Source organism: Spea bombifrons, chromosome 11 (assembly GCF_027358695.1).
Source record: "Spea bombifrons isolate aSpeBom1 chromosome 11, aSpeBom1.2.pri, whole genome shotgun sequence".
Classification (NCBI taxonomy): domain Eukaryota; kingdom Metazoa; phylum Chordata; class Amphibia; order Anura; family Pelobatidae; genus Spea; species Spea bombifrons.
Window position 1 is genome coordinate 33,532,259 of NC_071097.1, and position 15,371 is coordinate 33,547,629.

General features: G+C 44.4%; 1 protein-coding gene and 3 non-coding genes across 5 annotated transcripts; all 4 read right to left on the reverse strand.

The window, feature by feature from the left end:
- Nucleotides 1-548: 548 nt before the first annotated feature.
- On the reverse strand, nt 549-14,339 carry NCAPD2 (non-SMC condensin I complex subunit D2). 2 transcript variants are annotated; one of them, XM_053450355.1, is made up of 31 exons: nt 14,218-14,339; nt 14,025-14,100; nt 13,262-13,320; nt 12,488-12,669; nt 12,271-12,410; nt 12,007-12,134; nt 11,665-11,788; nt 10,591-10,738; nt 10,296-10,493; nt 10,039-10,173; nt 9,871-9,958; nt 9,241-9,409; nt 9,053-9,165; nt 8,627-8,851; nt 8,240-8,414; nt 7,569-7,653; nt 7,358-7,491; nt 7,141-7,273; nt 6,856-6,940; nt 6,626-6,775; nt 6,255-6,430; nt 5,931-6,036; nt 5,486-5,609; nt 5,122-5,277; nt 4,859-5,036; nt 4,675-4,769; nt 1,890-1,970; nt 1,476-1,659; nt 1,223-1,343; nt 856-987; nt 549-748 (listed from the first exon to the last, which is right to left on the reverse strand). In XM_053450355.1, exons 1-31 carry the CDS (start codon nt 14,333-14,335, stop codon nt 663-665), a joined length of 4,104 nt encoding a protein of 1,367 aa, XP_053306330.1. In that variant the 5' UTR covers nt 14,336-14,339; the 3' UTR covers nt 549-662. The 2 variants fall into 2 exon arrangements, with proteins under 2 accessions (XP_053306330.1, XP_053306329.1); XM_053450354.1 differs by having other exon boundaries at nt 6,255-6,433.
- Nucleotides 11,032-11,337, reverse strand: LOC128469539 (small nucleolar RNA U85). The gene has a single exon (XR_008345959.1). It is a non-coding gene; the product is annotated as a small nucleolar RNA U85 (small nucleolar RNA).
- Nucleotides 12,829-13,134, reverse strand: LOC128469540 (small nucleolar RNA U85). Its single transcript, XR_008345960.1, has one exon. It is a non-coding gene; the product is annotated as a small nucleolar RNA U85 (small nucleolar RNA).
- LOC128469537 (small nucleolar RNA U85) lies at nt 13,672-13,976 on the reverse strand. Its single transcript, XR_008345958.1, has one exon. It is a non-coding gene; the product is annotated as a small nucleolar RNA U85 (small nucleolar RNA).
- Nucleotides 14,340-15,371: the final 1,032 nt, after the last annotated feature.

Here is a 15,371-nt window from a genome sequence, read left to right on the forward strand (position 1 = left end):
CAGAAAGTGGGTACAGCAAATATCGATTTTTTTTCTTCTGTTCACTTGCTTTGCCTTTTGCAAAAAAGAAAACTAAAGTATTGCCTTAAACTTTTACACAGTAGCGCAGATCATGAGAATGCGGTACAGAACGTGCCTTGATGATGCACGCTGGTCAGTCTGCTGGGGATCTATACACCAGCATGTACACAGAATCACGACGACAAGCAGCCGCCGGCCAGCAGAAGCCGGCTCCCCACGCACCCTCACAAAACCCAAATCAGTTATCAAACTCAGACCAAGTCAGCAGCCAGCTTTTACATCACACTTACATTCAAAGCTCATTGTAAGAACAGCGCACACTTGGCACAAATCAACCTGCAGACCCAACAAACCCCCAGATACCCCTTCTGTATTCATCATGATGTACACACGCTTGCCCCAAGCGACACTCTGAATCCAGGCTTCATAATTCACTCATGACAGTCACACATTCTAGAGATTTCTACCTAAATACCCAAGTGTGCAAACGACCCTTAACTAGAGATGGACAGCAAGAGACTGGAAGGTATAAAAAACATAGTTAAGATTTAATATTATAGACAAGTTAAAAAGTTACCCACCCCGTGGGTAGAAGCGCAATTAAAACATACATTAAAAAACACAAAGCATTTAAGCCACATTCACTTGGCTCTCGATCGCGTAGAAGTGCGTCTGATGGGAGTTGGGTTCTTTGGAGTCTCCGCTTCACTCAGCTCAGCCTCCAAATCTGGGAAAGGAAAAAAATATATATATAAAAGCCAAACAAACCCCACAAATCCCTAACCCAGTACACACAGTAGGATGATAAAGCCCCAAAGTTCTTGAAAAACATACCAGACTCTTCATCACTTGAGAACGTCACGACGACATGCTTGCGGGTGTTCTTGCGAGTGGCCGGCTTGGGCGTCTGGAAGTCATCTTTAGGCTTCTGCGTACCATTGATGGAAGACATCGGCCGTCTCTTTGCTGCGTGCAGAGAAGGACAGATTGAAGGAAAAAAAACCCCCACGCACCCATTACAGGCAAACCAGAATACTTCAGAAATGGACCAGAGCCCAGGGAACCGCTGCGCACCCCACACACCGACTTGGTCTTCGCACTGTATGCCAGGGAAGTATTTGCATGGGGGGAGGGGGGGTGACTGTACACATGCCCATGGGGGCCACACGTGTAAAGTATGAACCCTGCACATAGAGCTTACTGGTTGGATTTTTTCTAGCAGACTGCGGTTCTTCTGGAATCTGCTCTTCAGGGCCATCCATGTTCTCCAGCCCTTTGTTGTGGCACTTGCGCAACTTCTGCTCAAATTCATCAATTAGGGTCTTTGGGGGCAAGAGAAAAAGAATAAGACTCCAGATGGGAAGCAGGAACCATGCTGGCGTTTCATAGCCATGCAGTTCATGTTCGCCAGACCCAGGCTACTCTCTCCCCTGATCTCTTCCACAGCTTTGTACCTTGAGTTCAGGTTTTGCTCCTCTGCGCATTTTCCCCACAGCATTCAGGAAGGAGTTGTACACGTCATCGTCACTTAACTTGTCACCATAACAGTCAAAACAATCCTGCATCTTCCGCAGACCTTTCTCCGAGAAGGGCAGAAGAGACAGGCAGTGGGCCAGGTCCCTCCACTGGCGCTCCGTCCTAAGGAGGATAGAACCCGGTAAATTCAATGAATGCCCAATAACTTTCATTGGAGAAGGAAGTTTGGCGTTCGCACAAGAGAAACGCCATCAGCCAGGATAACATTTAAATCAATACTGGAGCAGAATGGAGTTCGGACGGGCATTTCCCATCTATGCTTAAGAGAAAGAGGGCCAGACAAGTCAACGGGGTCGGCATCTGTTAGTGTCCATTACAGGCGGTTGGATTACCTGGCCGTACGGAACCTGTGACACATCTTCTCCACCAGGCTTTCTGTCTGCTTGTCTTTCGTGATGTAGGAGAGCAGCTGTCTGCAGAGCGGACACAGAAAATCATGTTAAACCTTCACCTTCTGTAAGGATTATTGATGTAGCGGACATGGACAGTCAAGGACAGACTACATGCTTTACCGACTAAAGGGTTAAGAGGAATATCAAAGCGCAGTTACAATGCCCCATATTTAAAGCCGCCAGACACTAATAGTTCCCTACATGACTGAACAAAGTCAGGGGAGTTGAGCAATCTTTCCCCACCATATCTTGAGATGAAGCAAGACCTAACGCAACAATGCCTGTAATTTAACCCTCTAACCGCCGGTTTTACTACAGACTATGAATGGTTACACAGCAAGGTGCTTGCAGACGATTGAGGAAGGAATCTAATAGACTTGCTGTTCTACCGCTGCGGAATTTGATATTTAACATGACAAAAATTACCAGTACTGTTTGGAAAGAAAAAAAACTTGACAAGATTTTGGGGATTAATCATGTAAAATTGTGACAAACCAGTGCTGGTTGTTGCCATAGGAACAAAATGCTTGCGTTTGTGTTTCTATGGCATTACACCTTGAGAATAGAATAAGATAGATCCGGCAAATATTTGTTTAACCTGCTAGAGAGCTCAAGTTGTGTCTTAACTGGAACAGCACCTTTAAAACAGTCAGAGGTTTGTAAAGTTCTTAGGAGTGATCACAGGCAGAGCGCCAGGTATATAGCGCTCTGCATGTTGCCATGGCTTAGAAAATCACAAAACAGAGTACAGATCTGAAGTAATACTCAGTCTCCCCCCCCCCACTGACCGGTGGAAATCATTTAGCTTTTAAATTGTACATACATAACATATGAGCCAAGAAGGGACATTATATACACACACGCTGTGGAGCATGTATATCTTTCACGTTTGAACACTTGACAGGCGACTATCATAAGTGGAATGAGAGCATGTACAGCAGGCTGGAGACAGTCATTTGTCTCCATTACTTTTAAACCAACACCTACCCCAGGCAGTGATCCAGCTGGACCGGCCTTAGAAACACTTACTAGTTACATTATCTACTGGTTCCCTGCCACTGAACATCAGCTTTCATCTACGATATCGGCAAGCGCAGAGCGCGGGGTTTAGATTAATTCTTACAGCAAAATAACGCCTTCAATGCTTAGCTTAGGCCGGGATCCCTATGGGTAAAGGAGTCGGCACCATAGGCTTACGGCTGTACAAGCTAGAGCGAGAAGCAGCATTTGTGATTTATATAGATCATATGTAGTATACATACAAGACATTACATGTGTAACAATAGGCATTTCAGGAGACTTTGTTTATTTAAATACAGGGTTTTAATTGATACACTAGCCATTATTTCAGAGATTTACAAGAACACACAGACATGCACATTAACCCATGTAGCAGCTTAAGGGGCGCCACTCATTCAGCTGCCAGGAGAGAAAATAGACTTGGATACCCAGCACTGCAACCCAACATCTAGACAAGCGCCAGCAAACTGAACCGGGACGAGAAATCACACACTGTGCCCAAGGTGGGATCTGCCTAACAAAGAACGGTTTTGTGTCAATAGTTCAGACTCTGAATCGTGAACAGAGGGGGCATTATGATCACCCTCAGCTTTCATGCCAGGAGCCTGTACACCGAATGAAGCAACAGAAAACCCATTTTGCCCCTGAACTCTCATGCCGATGCTGCTGCTGCCTTGGATGTTTCAAGCAGGAGAGTTTGGAGAATCCAAGCCCAACCAGAACAAAAATAAAACAGACCCCGACGTACAAACAAAAAAAACAAACGACATACATTGCAAGTAGACTAGAAATCATGTGAACGGACACCATAATATTAACAGTTCCACACACTAACCCCTTCACCTTACCCTTTCGTGTTTGTTGGACATTAAAAATCCACCTCATGTGTACGTCACGGGGAAAGGTTTTGCCGTCTCAGCATAATTATTTCTTCATTGTTTTTTTAAATTTTAAGGTAAATTGGTTCAGGCAGGTTTATTTTTATTTTAGGGAAAGAAAGTGGGTCAGATAAACACGGCTGTCATGTAGACAGATCCGAGCTTCCATTAAGTTAATGTTTAAACAAAATATCTTCAAAACATTAGAATTACTGGAGAAAGGTCACAGACTATACATAACAGCACAACATGAACGAGCCGTCGATCAGCACTGCAAGTTACAGAATACACGAATTCCTGGGCGTAATGAAAGCACCAGAGTACAACAGTTGGGGGGGGGGGGGAAGTGCTGAATCTGACAGTTGATTTACAGCTGGATTAAATTATTCAGGAATATGAATGAAAATATATATGAAGACCGCACTCGTCAGATACATTACGCACACTAGATTGCCTGTTTTAAAGGGTTTCTCTGATAGAGGCCACATCTTGTACCGAGTCAAGCCTATAACATCCCATAACTTCTGGGTCCGGTGGGATATTTTCCATACCTAAAGACCAATTTCTCCAAGCGCTACAGTTTATGCAAGCTAGCGATCAGTACTACAACGCAAATCAAGAGAAATGCAAAGTGTAGCTGTGTTTTTGGGCAATAGCACCCAAGTTAACAAAACAACACATGGACTTTGCTCAGTGACATATGCAAAGTTGCAAAATATTGTTTTTCACAGGAGTGTTAGCAGAAAACACCTATATCATGTCACCTGTACCCAGCCTCTTTTTATACAATGAATATGGAAGACATGCACTCAGCCTAATTCACTTACTTCATGATCGTGCGAAAAGCCTCCTCCTCAACCCCACAGTCCGGGTCAGACAGGCGGCTAATTATGTCAGGCAGAAGGTTGTACACAGAATTCCCCTGCAAGTACAGAACACCAGCATTCTCAGAGAGGTCTAAATAAAGGTGCAATAGCTTCTACACCACCTGGCCCATTCCCAGAGTCTCACCTTGTTGGCCAGCTCGTTGAAGAAATTCCTGGCCAGCGAAGAGATCTCCTGATCTGGATCTATGAGCAGTACAGCCATCTCACTGACCTGACCCTTCACCTTCACCATGTCTTTCAGGATTAGGTGGGTCATCACCAGGCTAGAAGACTTTCTAACATCTCGGGAGGGGTCCCGCAATCTGACGAGACAAGCGGGGTACATTGTTAGTGTATGGAACCATGCTTTGGAGCGCAGTATACGGTCACCTTTCGGGGTTTTGTTACCTGGCATAGAGATGCGGCGTCCACGGCTCAATGAGGTTAGGGAAGCGGATACTAAGGTCACCAAGGGCAATCATAATATTTGAGCGGACTCTTGGGAAAGGAGACTTCTCAAGTACAGTAAATAGTAATCGCAGGTGACTGTCACAAAAATCTGAGCTGGAGGAAAAAGTTAGAGTTAAGATGCGAGGGAGGAATCCCTAAGAGGGAAAAAACCTAGCGTGAATGCACGCAAAATATGGCAACGCATAGGGCGCCCACAAAAACATTAAGATTAGATACTGCAAACCCAACGGACTGTTGTGAAATTCTCAGAATATTTTTTCAGTAGGACATGCAAGCATGGGTGACTGAACACAGACCATACCTGATCATCATATACTTGGCGAGAGTCAGTGTGGCTACTGTGGAGAGATCGGGATCGCTGTATTTCCCAGGATTACTGCAGATCTGGAGCACCAGCGGCAGGAAAGCAGAGAGGTATTGCTGCCCTGTGAAAATACAGAAAGCGTATGAGGGGAAAAACATGGCATCAAGCTTGGGTGGAGCGCCACGGTCGGCACTTATACATTAGATGGGTTAGCCACAACACCCCCGTGTTGCCTAACAACAACGCCTGCACAAGTCCATTACAGCCCATGTTCACCCTATTCCATTTTAAAATTTAAACATATTACAGGAGCTGGCTGGCAGCAAGTATCACATCGAAGGCCAAATATCCAATGCAGCAAAATGTGAAGGAAGCTCTTAGCGTTCGTTTGCATTAATGTGCAGATGACTGGAATACCCCTTAAATATATTAGTCTACTTACCCCCAAGTAGCTCAGTGTCACATATCTTCCGGATCAGATCAGCCTCAATATCATCCGCTGAAGCCCCAGCCAACCCAAGTTCTTCCTCCATGGTGCTTTCATTCCCCTGACAAGGATACAAATCATATAAGCCTCTGGAGAATCCCTGTCCCTTCAGTGTCTGAGCTTCATGGACGACCCCCCCCATACTGCTCTCTGAAAGCCACCATTTGTGTATACATCCAGTCACATATAAGACCTCCAGGGTCTGTACGCAGGGAAGGCTTTAATATACTCAAGGCACGCAAAACACCCTCGTGTAAAGAATCCCTCACCAACACTTACCTTGCTCTTACTTTGCTTGCCGCTGCCCAGTTTCTCAGCCTCCTGTTCTTCCTTTAATACTCTCCTTCGCCTCAATTCAGAGCTGACTGCCCGCTCCAGATAGACAACTTGGAGTAACGCAATATCTCCAGCCAGTGACAGCAAGTGAGTAAGGTGAAACGCCGGCAGGGTAGAGCCTATTGAAGGGAAATATTCAAACAGGCGAAGGGTAGTAATAGAGTGCAAAGCCTGGAGATTGTCAATACAGTGAGCATCTGTATAATCAAATCAGATATTACTGAGCGTAACTTGCATTGATGGATTACTTCCTTACTCTCATCAAGGCGCATGACTTCGCGCTGCAATAATAAACCCTCAATAAAGCAACTCACCTTCCTGAGAATCGAGCTGCTCCAGAACAATACGACTGCAGCGCTGAAGAATCTCCGCGCAGATTTCGTCTGGCTCTTCAGCAAGTTCATAAACCAATTTCACTGCGGTCTCTTTAAAGGGCAGCCAATACAGGCCCGGCTGTCCAATCCCTGAAACCCAAGGTTTACTTAAGCAACACGTAGAAATATTGGAGTATAATATAAATATATTAAAATAGAGTGAAACTAACCACCGGCCACCGCTGCTGTTAGACGCACAAAGAGAGAGTGATCCTTCGGCAGCCGGAAGGGTGTGCCGCTCTTGCCAATTGATGACTGCAAAGCAAAACCCAAGCTCGAGTCAAACACAGAAATTGTGTGCATTACAATCATATTGGCAAGATACGCTTGTGTGTTCAGCGGTCAGTGTATTTCCTGATAGATTTTAAACTGAGCTACAAGGAACATTTATACATAGCAACTTTCTGAAACAGCTTAACAAAAAAGGTACAAGATGAATGCTTTCTGACAGCTACCTTTTGACCGTCTGTTATCTTCAAGATGCTATTACAAACGTCTCTGGCCAGCTGGTAGTCTTCCTGCACGTTGTCTCCCAGTGCCACCGCCACCAAAGTGTCCAAGTTACTGACCACAATTTCTGGCTGACCTCTAGCAGAGAACAGAAGCGTTAGGATAAAGTCAGGACAAGCGTTCATACATTTTAAAAGGGGATGCCGCGTTCCAAAGACTCACCGAGACATCATTCCCAGTAACATAACAGCTGCTTGCCTCTCCAATGGTGAACAAGCAGACTTCTGGGTGAACTTTTCCCAAAGCAGCTGTATCACAGAGGGACGGATTTCACCTTTTGTGATGAATTCAGAAACCTGGAAGCACAAGCATCAAGGTGGTTAAAGGAACCGGAAGAGCCAAAGTGAAGTCACAAACTAGACTATGTACTTACTATCTCCTCCAAACACTGGATCATTGCAGCAGAAGAATCTACCATGAGAAGTGAGAGATTACGAACCAAATCTTGAGCTTTCACCCTGTGAACAGGGAGAGTTTGAAGACTGATTAGAAGCAGGCTTATAAACAAGATTTGGACATGTAAAAATATTCCCTACACACCCCGACGTTTAACCAAGTAGACATTTATGCCTATAGAAAATATTTGCATGAACCCCTGTAAAGCGAGTTAAGCTGTATAAAGATTGCTCACATTTAACAGTAAAATGCAGGTTACTTATGCTCATTGGAGCGCCTCACATAACTTTCCATCTGTTCAGCCACAAAACTCATGTTTGTTATCCAGTGTTTGGCATCAGTCTGCTTCAGTTACTCATAAAAATAAAAACACTAATCGGGAGATTAAGATTGTATTATTTTTTCAAGGTCTATTACCTTGGTCCAGTATACTAGAACACTAGGCTCATGTATGGTGTAGTGTTGACAAGCTCAAAATATTCATATTACCAACTATGGCACCAATACACTACCACTCTAGAAGTACAAAACCTGCACATGCATCCTGGAGCTCCTGCTGTATGATTTAGCGTATACAGTTTAGTTGAAAGCACCACATTAAAAAAGCAGTAATTTAAGAGTGTTTTCAACTGTGGCACCAATAATTACCGGTCAGATTCCCCATTGGCGCAGAGATATAGCCGCCGGAAAGCACTGAGCACAGCCTCTCGTACACCCGGCTCCTTAGACCACACCAGGGGCAGCATGCGTCGAATTCCAAGCACAGCTTGAGACACCCCAAACTGTGACACCGTGACAAAGAACTCAATGACTTCCTGCACCACTAAACAGGTAGAAGGAAGAGGGGAAAAAAAAAGCCAGACACCTTATTAAGTTTTGCCCTGCAAGGACTTTTTATTTCAAGTGGTACACATTTGCATTTAGTTTTAGCAAGAATGTCAAGTACAAGCAGCTTTAGAAACAGTATTACAAAGTCCTTTGCATGTTGAGCAAGGAAAGAGATGCACTTTTCATGCAGGGTGACAGAGTCCTCACCTGAAACAGCAGTCTCATACATCATTTTGCTGATCACATCAATTGCTTCCTCAATCTTCACTGAAAAGTTGTAAGCATCGGTCAGGTACTGGACCAGCATCTCCAGTTTTTTCAAATCGGCGCTTTGAGTTTCTTGGTTAGATTGCTCAGAGGACTCCTCTGAGGGGTCTGCCTTGGCCGAGTCATCTTCATCATTTGAGGTGCTTTCTGAACCAGGCAGCTTCCCTGTACAACATATGAATGTGTCAGACAGACTGTTCCTGAATGTATGAATGCGAGTCTTTTAGAATAGCTGAAGCCAATACTTATATTTGGACAGAATACAATGAAAGGGACCTCCGGGGACTGAAAAGATTATGTACTTTGATATAGGCAGTTGTCTTACATTGGACTTCACAAACAAAGGCAGCAATTAGAAGCTGGTACCTAGAAAGATTTGTTCCAGAATGCCCAACATTGCTTCATCTTCTGTGGATCCTACAAATAAAGCATGTCCCGGGAAACGAGAAGCACCTCTCTGGACCAGCAGGATAGCATTCCTATGAACAGGACACACTAGGTTAGAAGCAGCAAACCAAACAGCCAGTGACTTTATCATCATGTTCTAAACCTACTTGTAACTGGTCTTTCTCAAAAGTAGTAGTATTTGTTCACACAGCTCTTCAGGTGTTTCTGCATCATCCTGGACATCGCCTTCCACTTCCTCATCCTTTAGAACGTGGAAAGCCTCTTGCACCTCTGGAAACATGGCTTCCCACTCTTCCTCAGGAGAAATGACCACAACTGCAGGAAAAAAAAAAAAAAAAAAAAAAAAAATACGGTTCAATAAGACAGAGACCTAGCAAGGCAACCAACAGAAAAGCTGGAGGCCTATTTATCCACAGAGAAATAAAGTACAGAGATCTGGTTGTACCAAGTGTTTTAATGGCATCTCCTGAGCCTTACCAGCAGAGCGCTTAACCCTTTAAGCCTGTTCTGTTATCTCTTTTAACTCATCACTTCTTCACACTGGATTTTATCCATACTCTACTCTTTTCATTGATCCTGAAAAGCAGCCACATAACACTACAATGAAATGATCCTCACCCAAGCAGTCCCTCATTCTTATTTCTCCTTCACCTAGAAGTAGTTTGTAACCTCAGAAGCACAAGGTCACCTTCTACATCAGGGAGTCTTAATGTTAATATTGTTGCCTGCTGTAGTGATGGGGAATATAAGATGTATACATAGAGTCAGTTACATACCTGGGCGCTTTTCTTGGAGTTTCTCTTTTAATTCTTTGAGCTTTGTGATCTCTTTTTCAAGCGGCTCCCGCAGATCAGCACTGCTTAGCTGTTGAGGAGAGGGGTCATACCATGAAAACAGAAGGGGCACTCTGATGGAGAGCAGACAAAAGCCAGTAAAATTCTTACCTTGCACGTGAAGGGATTATTTGCTAGAAATGAAGCCAGGAGCTGGATTGCATTCTTACAAACATTAACAGACTTGTCAAAAAGACGACCAACAACGAGAGTGACCACCGACTGGAAGCGGGTCAGAGGAAGGGCCTGGAAAGAGAACAGATTAATAGAGCAAAGGGTGAGAGCAGAAGATATTGGCATCAGAACAATTAAGAGGGTGGAGAAGATACACCAAGGTTAGTCTTAATTCAGCTAGGCGTTTTTCTTACCTTTTCTTGTACGATTTTGTTATATATTTGCAGGACACAGCTCCGCACAAACGTATGCACATCATGTATGTGCTCCTGCAGGGTGTCCAGGAACTGATCTCGTGTGTTCCTTTCAGCCTCCTCCAGTTGGTCTCCACTGAGCACACGGATAACCATTTCTCCCATCACTGTTAACACTGCATTTCTCATCATGTAATTCTAAAGAGTGAATGAAGAAAAAACCAAGATATGAAGAAAACTCTGAAGCAGATGCATTTGCCACATTATTTATTCTTACATACTACTAAGGCCTTACATCTCCATCCAGGTAATCCAACAGGACACTGATACTTGGCATCATTATGGCTGGAATACGCTCCGATAGTTCTGTTAAAAAGGCAGCGATAGCTTTTATTCCCGAACTCTCCCGAGACAGATCCTGAGAACACTTTTGCCCAATCTCCCTGAAAAGACACAACCAAAGATTAAAAACATAGAAAACGTTGGACCATTGTGGCCATTAACATTGAAAGACCTTACAGAGAGCCTGCCAGGCAGTAGTGCATTTTGACTTGATGGAAAAGGGTTATTGGTGAAAAAGGTCTGACCCAGCTGTATTTCACAAACTACATTATAAATTATTATGATTATGAATGCCTTGGGTGTTGAACAGCCTCTAGAAAGAAATGCAGGTAGGAGCAGACATGCCACCCACCTTCAGCTCTGCCGACACATTAACCAACCAAACAGAAGCGTCTGACATCAGATTACCAAAGATACGTGCTCATACCACCCTTTAGCCTCCATTAAGAGTCACAACCGCTGACCACTACTCTGCGGTATCGAAACATACTGTAGGTCACCACTGATTTCTGTACCACTCACACTCCAGTGGACAGAAAAAAGTACAGTGGAGACCAGCCTGAGAAGCTGATGTGGGTCTGGCCTTACAGCGGCAGCAAGAAGCTTCTATACTGCCACCAAGATTACAGACCGAGAGCAAGAGGTCAGAGGTCGAACCAAGAGGAAGGGAGTCACATTTGCCTTGGACTCATCACTTGACAGATATCAATTACACAATGTGATCCGAGTATATATAAGGATATAATTAAAGTAGGACCAGTGGGGCCATTAACATTGAAAGCAGGAAGACCTTACAGAAAGCCTGCCAGGTGGTATCATGGAACGGGGGGGGTCAAAAGGGGACAAAAAGGAAAACGCTGATGTTTTTGGCAGAAGAAACAGTTTTGCGATTTTTGGAGCAATTTAGACTAGGACATGACAAGGGAAGATAATTTACACAGAGACAGTTGCAAGAGCAGCCAGGGAATGGTCCATTTGCATCATTAAAAATATGTAATGTTTAAGGATATCGTTAGCCAATTATTACCTCATGATCTCCCCCACCACTGGCTTCATGCCATATTCTGTGGCCCACAAACTCACAGCCTGGACCAGAACAGAAGCCAGGTGTTCAAAGTGTTGCAACAGCTGAATCACTTTCACACTGGCACCTGCAGGTAGAGTATAGAGGTCACATGAGGGGGGGGGAACAAAAAAAAAAAACCACACACACTTATGGTACCAACTGGTGTTAGAAACAGGAATGAGATCAGTTTCCTTTGTAAGGCAGGATTTTTTTTGTTTGCTTTATCCAGAGGGCTCCATACCTTCAGCTGTTAAAGAGCCAACTCTAATAAGGAAACAAATGCCAAATACAACTTGCACTTACTAAGCATGTGATTGTAACGTTTCACCATCACCCCAAGGAGATGTCCCAGTGCATCCCGTACAGACTTGTTTTTTGCCAGGCCTATGTTGGGGTTCTCCATCATTTTGTAGCAGCAGCCGGTCACCATGCTGGAGAGATCAGGGCAGATGTCAGTGTATCACAGTTCCTAAAGAGCTACAGCAATAATATCCATATCATTATCTTCCACTGTAATATCTGACTTTTCCAGTTAGCTTCATATGAAGTCAAAGTGCAGCATCATACCTAACAAACTCTTCCTCCACTACAGACATGCTCCAGAGTCGGCGGAGATCAAGCTGCAAGAGGTGAGTAAGTGTTTGCAGGACCTTCTCTCTCTCCATCTCCCAGTTGAAGCCATCCATTTTGGACTTTGTCTTCTTCCCCTGGGAAAGAAGCATATTTGAGTTAAGTGTGCCTCACACTTACAGGTGTCATGAACCCTACCCACAGACCAAGATACCTTCCCAGTGGGTTCCACGTTCCCCAATGCAGCTTTGTATGTCTCCGCCTCAAAAGCTTCTGTGAGCTGTGTGAGAAGGAAACAGGTCATCTTCAAAGTGTTGAGATGGGCATTGCGCTGGGGTTGAGGCAAAGAAAGATCTTCCAAGACAGCAGGAAGTTCACTGGCATGCCGTGAGGTAACTGGGAAAGATTGGAACAGATTGAGACTGGGTTTAAAGCACAACATTACCTAGACATGTATATATTAATTGGTATTTCTCTACAGTGAAATGCAGGTAGGAGCAGACATGCCACCCACCTTCAGCTCTGCCGACACATTACCAACCAAACAGAAGAGTCTGACATCAGATTACCAAAGATACGTGCTCATACCACCCTTTAGCCTCCATTAAGAGTCACAACCGCTGACCACTACTCTCTGCGGTATCGAAACATACTGTAGGTCACCCCTGATTTCTGTACCACTCACACTCCAGTGGACAGAAAAGTACAGTGGAGACCAGCCTGAGAAGCTGATGTGGGTCTGGCCTTACAGCGGCAGCAAGAAGCTTCTATACTGCCACCAAGATTACAGACCGAGAGCAAGAGGTCAGAGGTCGAACCAAGAGGAAGGGAGTCACATTTGCCTTGGACTCATCACTTGACAGATATCAATTACACAATGTGATCCGAGTATACATGACAAGTAGGCTATTAAATTGTGTTATTACATCACAAGCATACATTAATTTCTTCCACAAAAGCAAAGAAACATTACTATTTACATTCGTACCTTTTACCATCACATCAAGAATGTCTTCTTTCAGAGCAGTGTCTAGGGACCTAAAGTGGCTGCAAGACAACAAGTAGAGGTTAAAGAAATGGAATAAAACCCTATCTGCACAGAACGGCCTTGCATTCTCTATTCCCCCCTTTATTATACACTATAGAGCAACACAAAAATGACATGCAACAGATGCAATGCAAGTCATGATGCACTAGTCCAATCCATGCCAATCTCCACTCTGTAGTAACAAGTTGTCAACATCCCTTGCTTACATTAATTGACCTATATGGTTCTGATGTCTGCGACACCTGATTAGTTAATACAGTATTTCATGGAATTAGACAAGTCACAGAAGAACCAACAAAAACGCCAGTCCCCATGGCACATGTACCGTCACTCTCCATCACACTCCCAAATGCCATCAGATTACCAAAGATATGTGCTCACATCTCCCTTTAGCCTCCATTAAGAGCCACAATCCCTAGCCCGCTCTCATGTTACCTATCCATCCTGTAGGTCACCCGACATCTGCTCACACTCATACTTCAGTGGGCAAATTAAATGCACGGAGAAGACCAGCTTGAGATGCTGCTGTTGGTCTGGCCTTACAGCAGCAGTGAGAAACTCTTGCACAGCCACCAAGATTACAGACCGAGAGCAAAGGCCAGGGTTTGGACCCAGAGGAAAGGGAGTCACATTCGCCTTGGACTCATCACTTGGCAAACAGAATTTCAGGTCATCATAAGCAGCATCCAAAAGGTACACTTACTGTACTATGCTGTACAAAGCATCAAAGTGCTGAAGGACCGCGAGGGGGCCTTCGGCACGGAATGAACTCTGGAAGGCTGTAATCAGAAAAGTCAGACAGACCGGTTAATAAAAAGTCCAGATAGTTACACATATAACTCCAGACGCCACTAATTCCTACAGAGGGACGTTTCAGCCAAAGGACGACGACTCACCGCTAAGCTGCGACTCCAGCTGCCGCAGGGGTAGGACTTCTTGCACCACATACTGTCCAATGCCTCCACTCTTCAACAGGTCCCTGAAGGACAATGGGATGTGGAAGTTGAAACTCATGGTGGGTCACTGTAGGAAGACATTAAATCAGTTATCTGCTCTTATAAACACTCGGAGGGTTGTAAGCCTCTGTCTGTCCTAGACCGGAAATAGTGATAAAAATATCCACCCTTAATACCACCCACAATTAACTATAATGATATAACTAATATAACGCTGTCACCACCAAGACAATTTATAAATAGGGTGTCTTGGTACCCCAAGCTAATTAAAAACCCACACAGTATATTGTAACACAATAATTACGCGAATACAAATTACAATAAAACGGTAAAATCAGGTAACGCAAGTCTTTACCAGACAAAGGCAGAACTTTGAAGAATATTATGAACAAAAAATAGTCACAGTGCATACAAAAAAAGGTTGATATATTAACACCAAACAGATAAAATAAAAAGGAGAAATTACAGAAAACCTTGCAGAGGGCCCTGGTTGGAGTCCCAGCTTCAAAAGACCAATGTATCTTTACCTTTTGGCACCATATGCCTATACAGTCAAATTAACCCCTCTCATGCCAAAGTTGGTCATACAGGTAACAAGTCCATGTATGCATTACACCAGTTGCTGTGACTCCTCCCCCAAATAAGAGACGCAGTGGGAGGAGACTCACATGCCTCTACCTTGCGTATTAGGTGGGATCCTCCCCTTGGCATAACAGACCATCGACCTTGCCATGTGTACTCCTTTTTATGCTGTATGGCAAACTCATATTGCTGGCTGGAGAACTAGGCTCCATTGGAGACGTTTCCTATTTGTCCCAGCCACTCTGTGTAACCAGTGTAGGGGGGTTGTGATCAGTAATCACAGTAAACCGGCACCATGTAGGTACGGTTGTAGTTTTTAAGAGGCCCAAACGATAACAAGACACTCCTTTTCTATAGCGGCTTAGGCCACTTCCCTGAGTATTTCTAGTGTGGGATCTGTCTGTTGGGCCTGCTGGAATTCAGGGCTCTGTGCCTCTGCAATAGATTCCTGCCTCTGAGCTGCTGGAGGGGAGGGTCGCCTGGTCTCACCATCAGCGTGCTGCCCTGCGGAC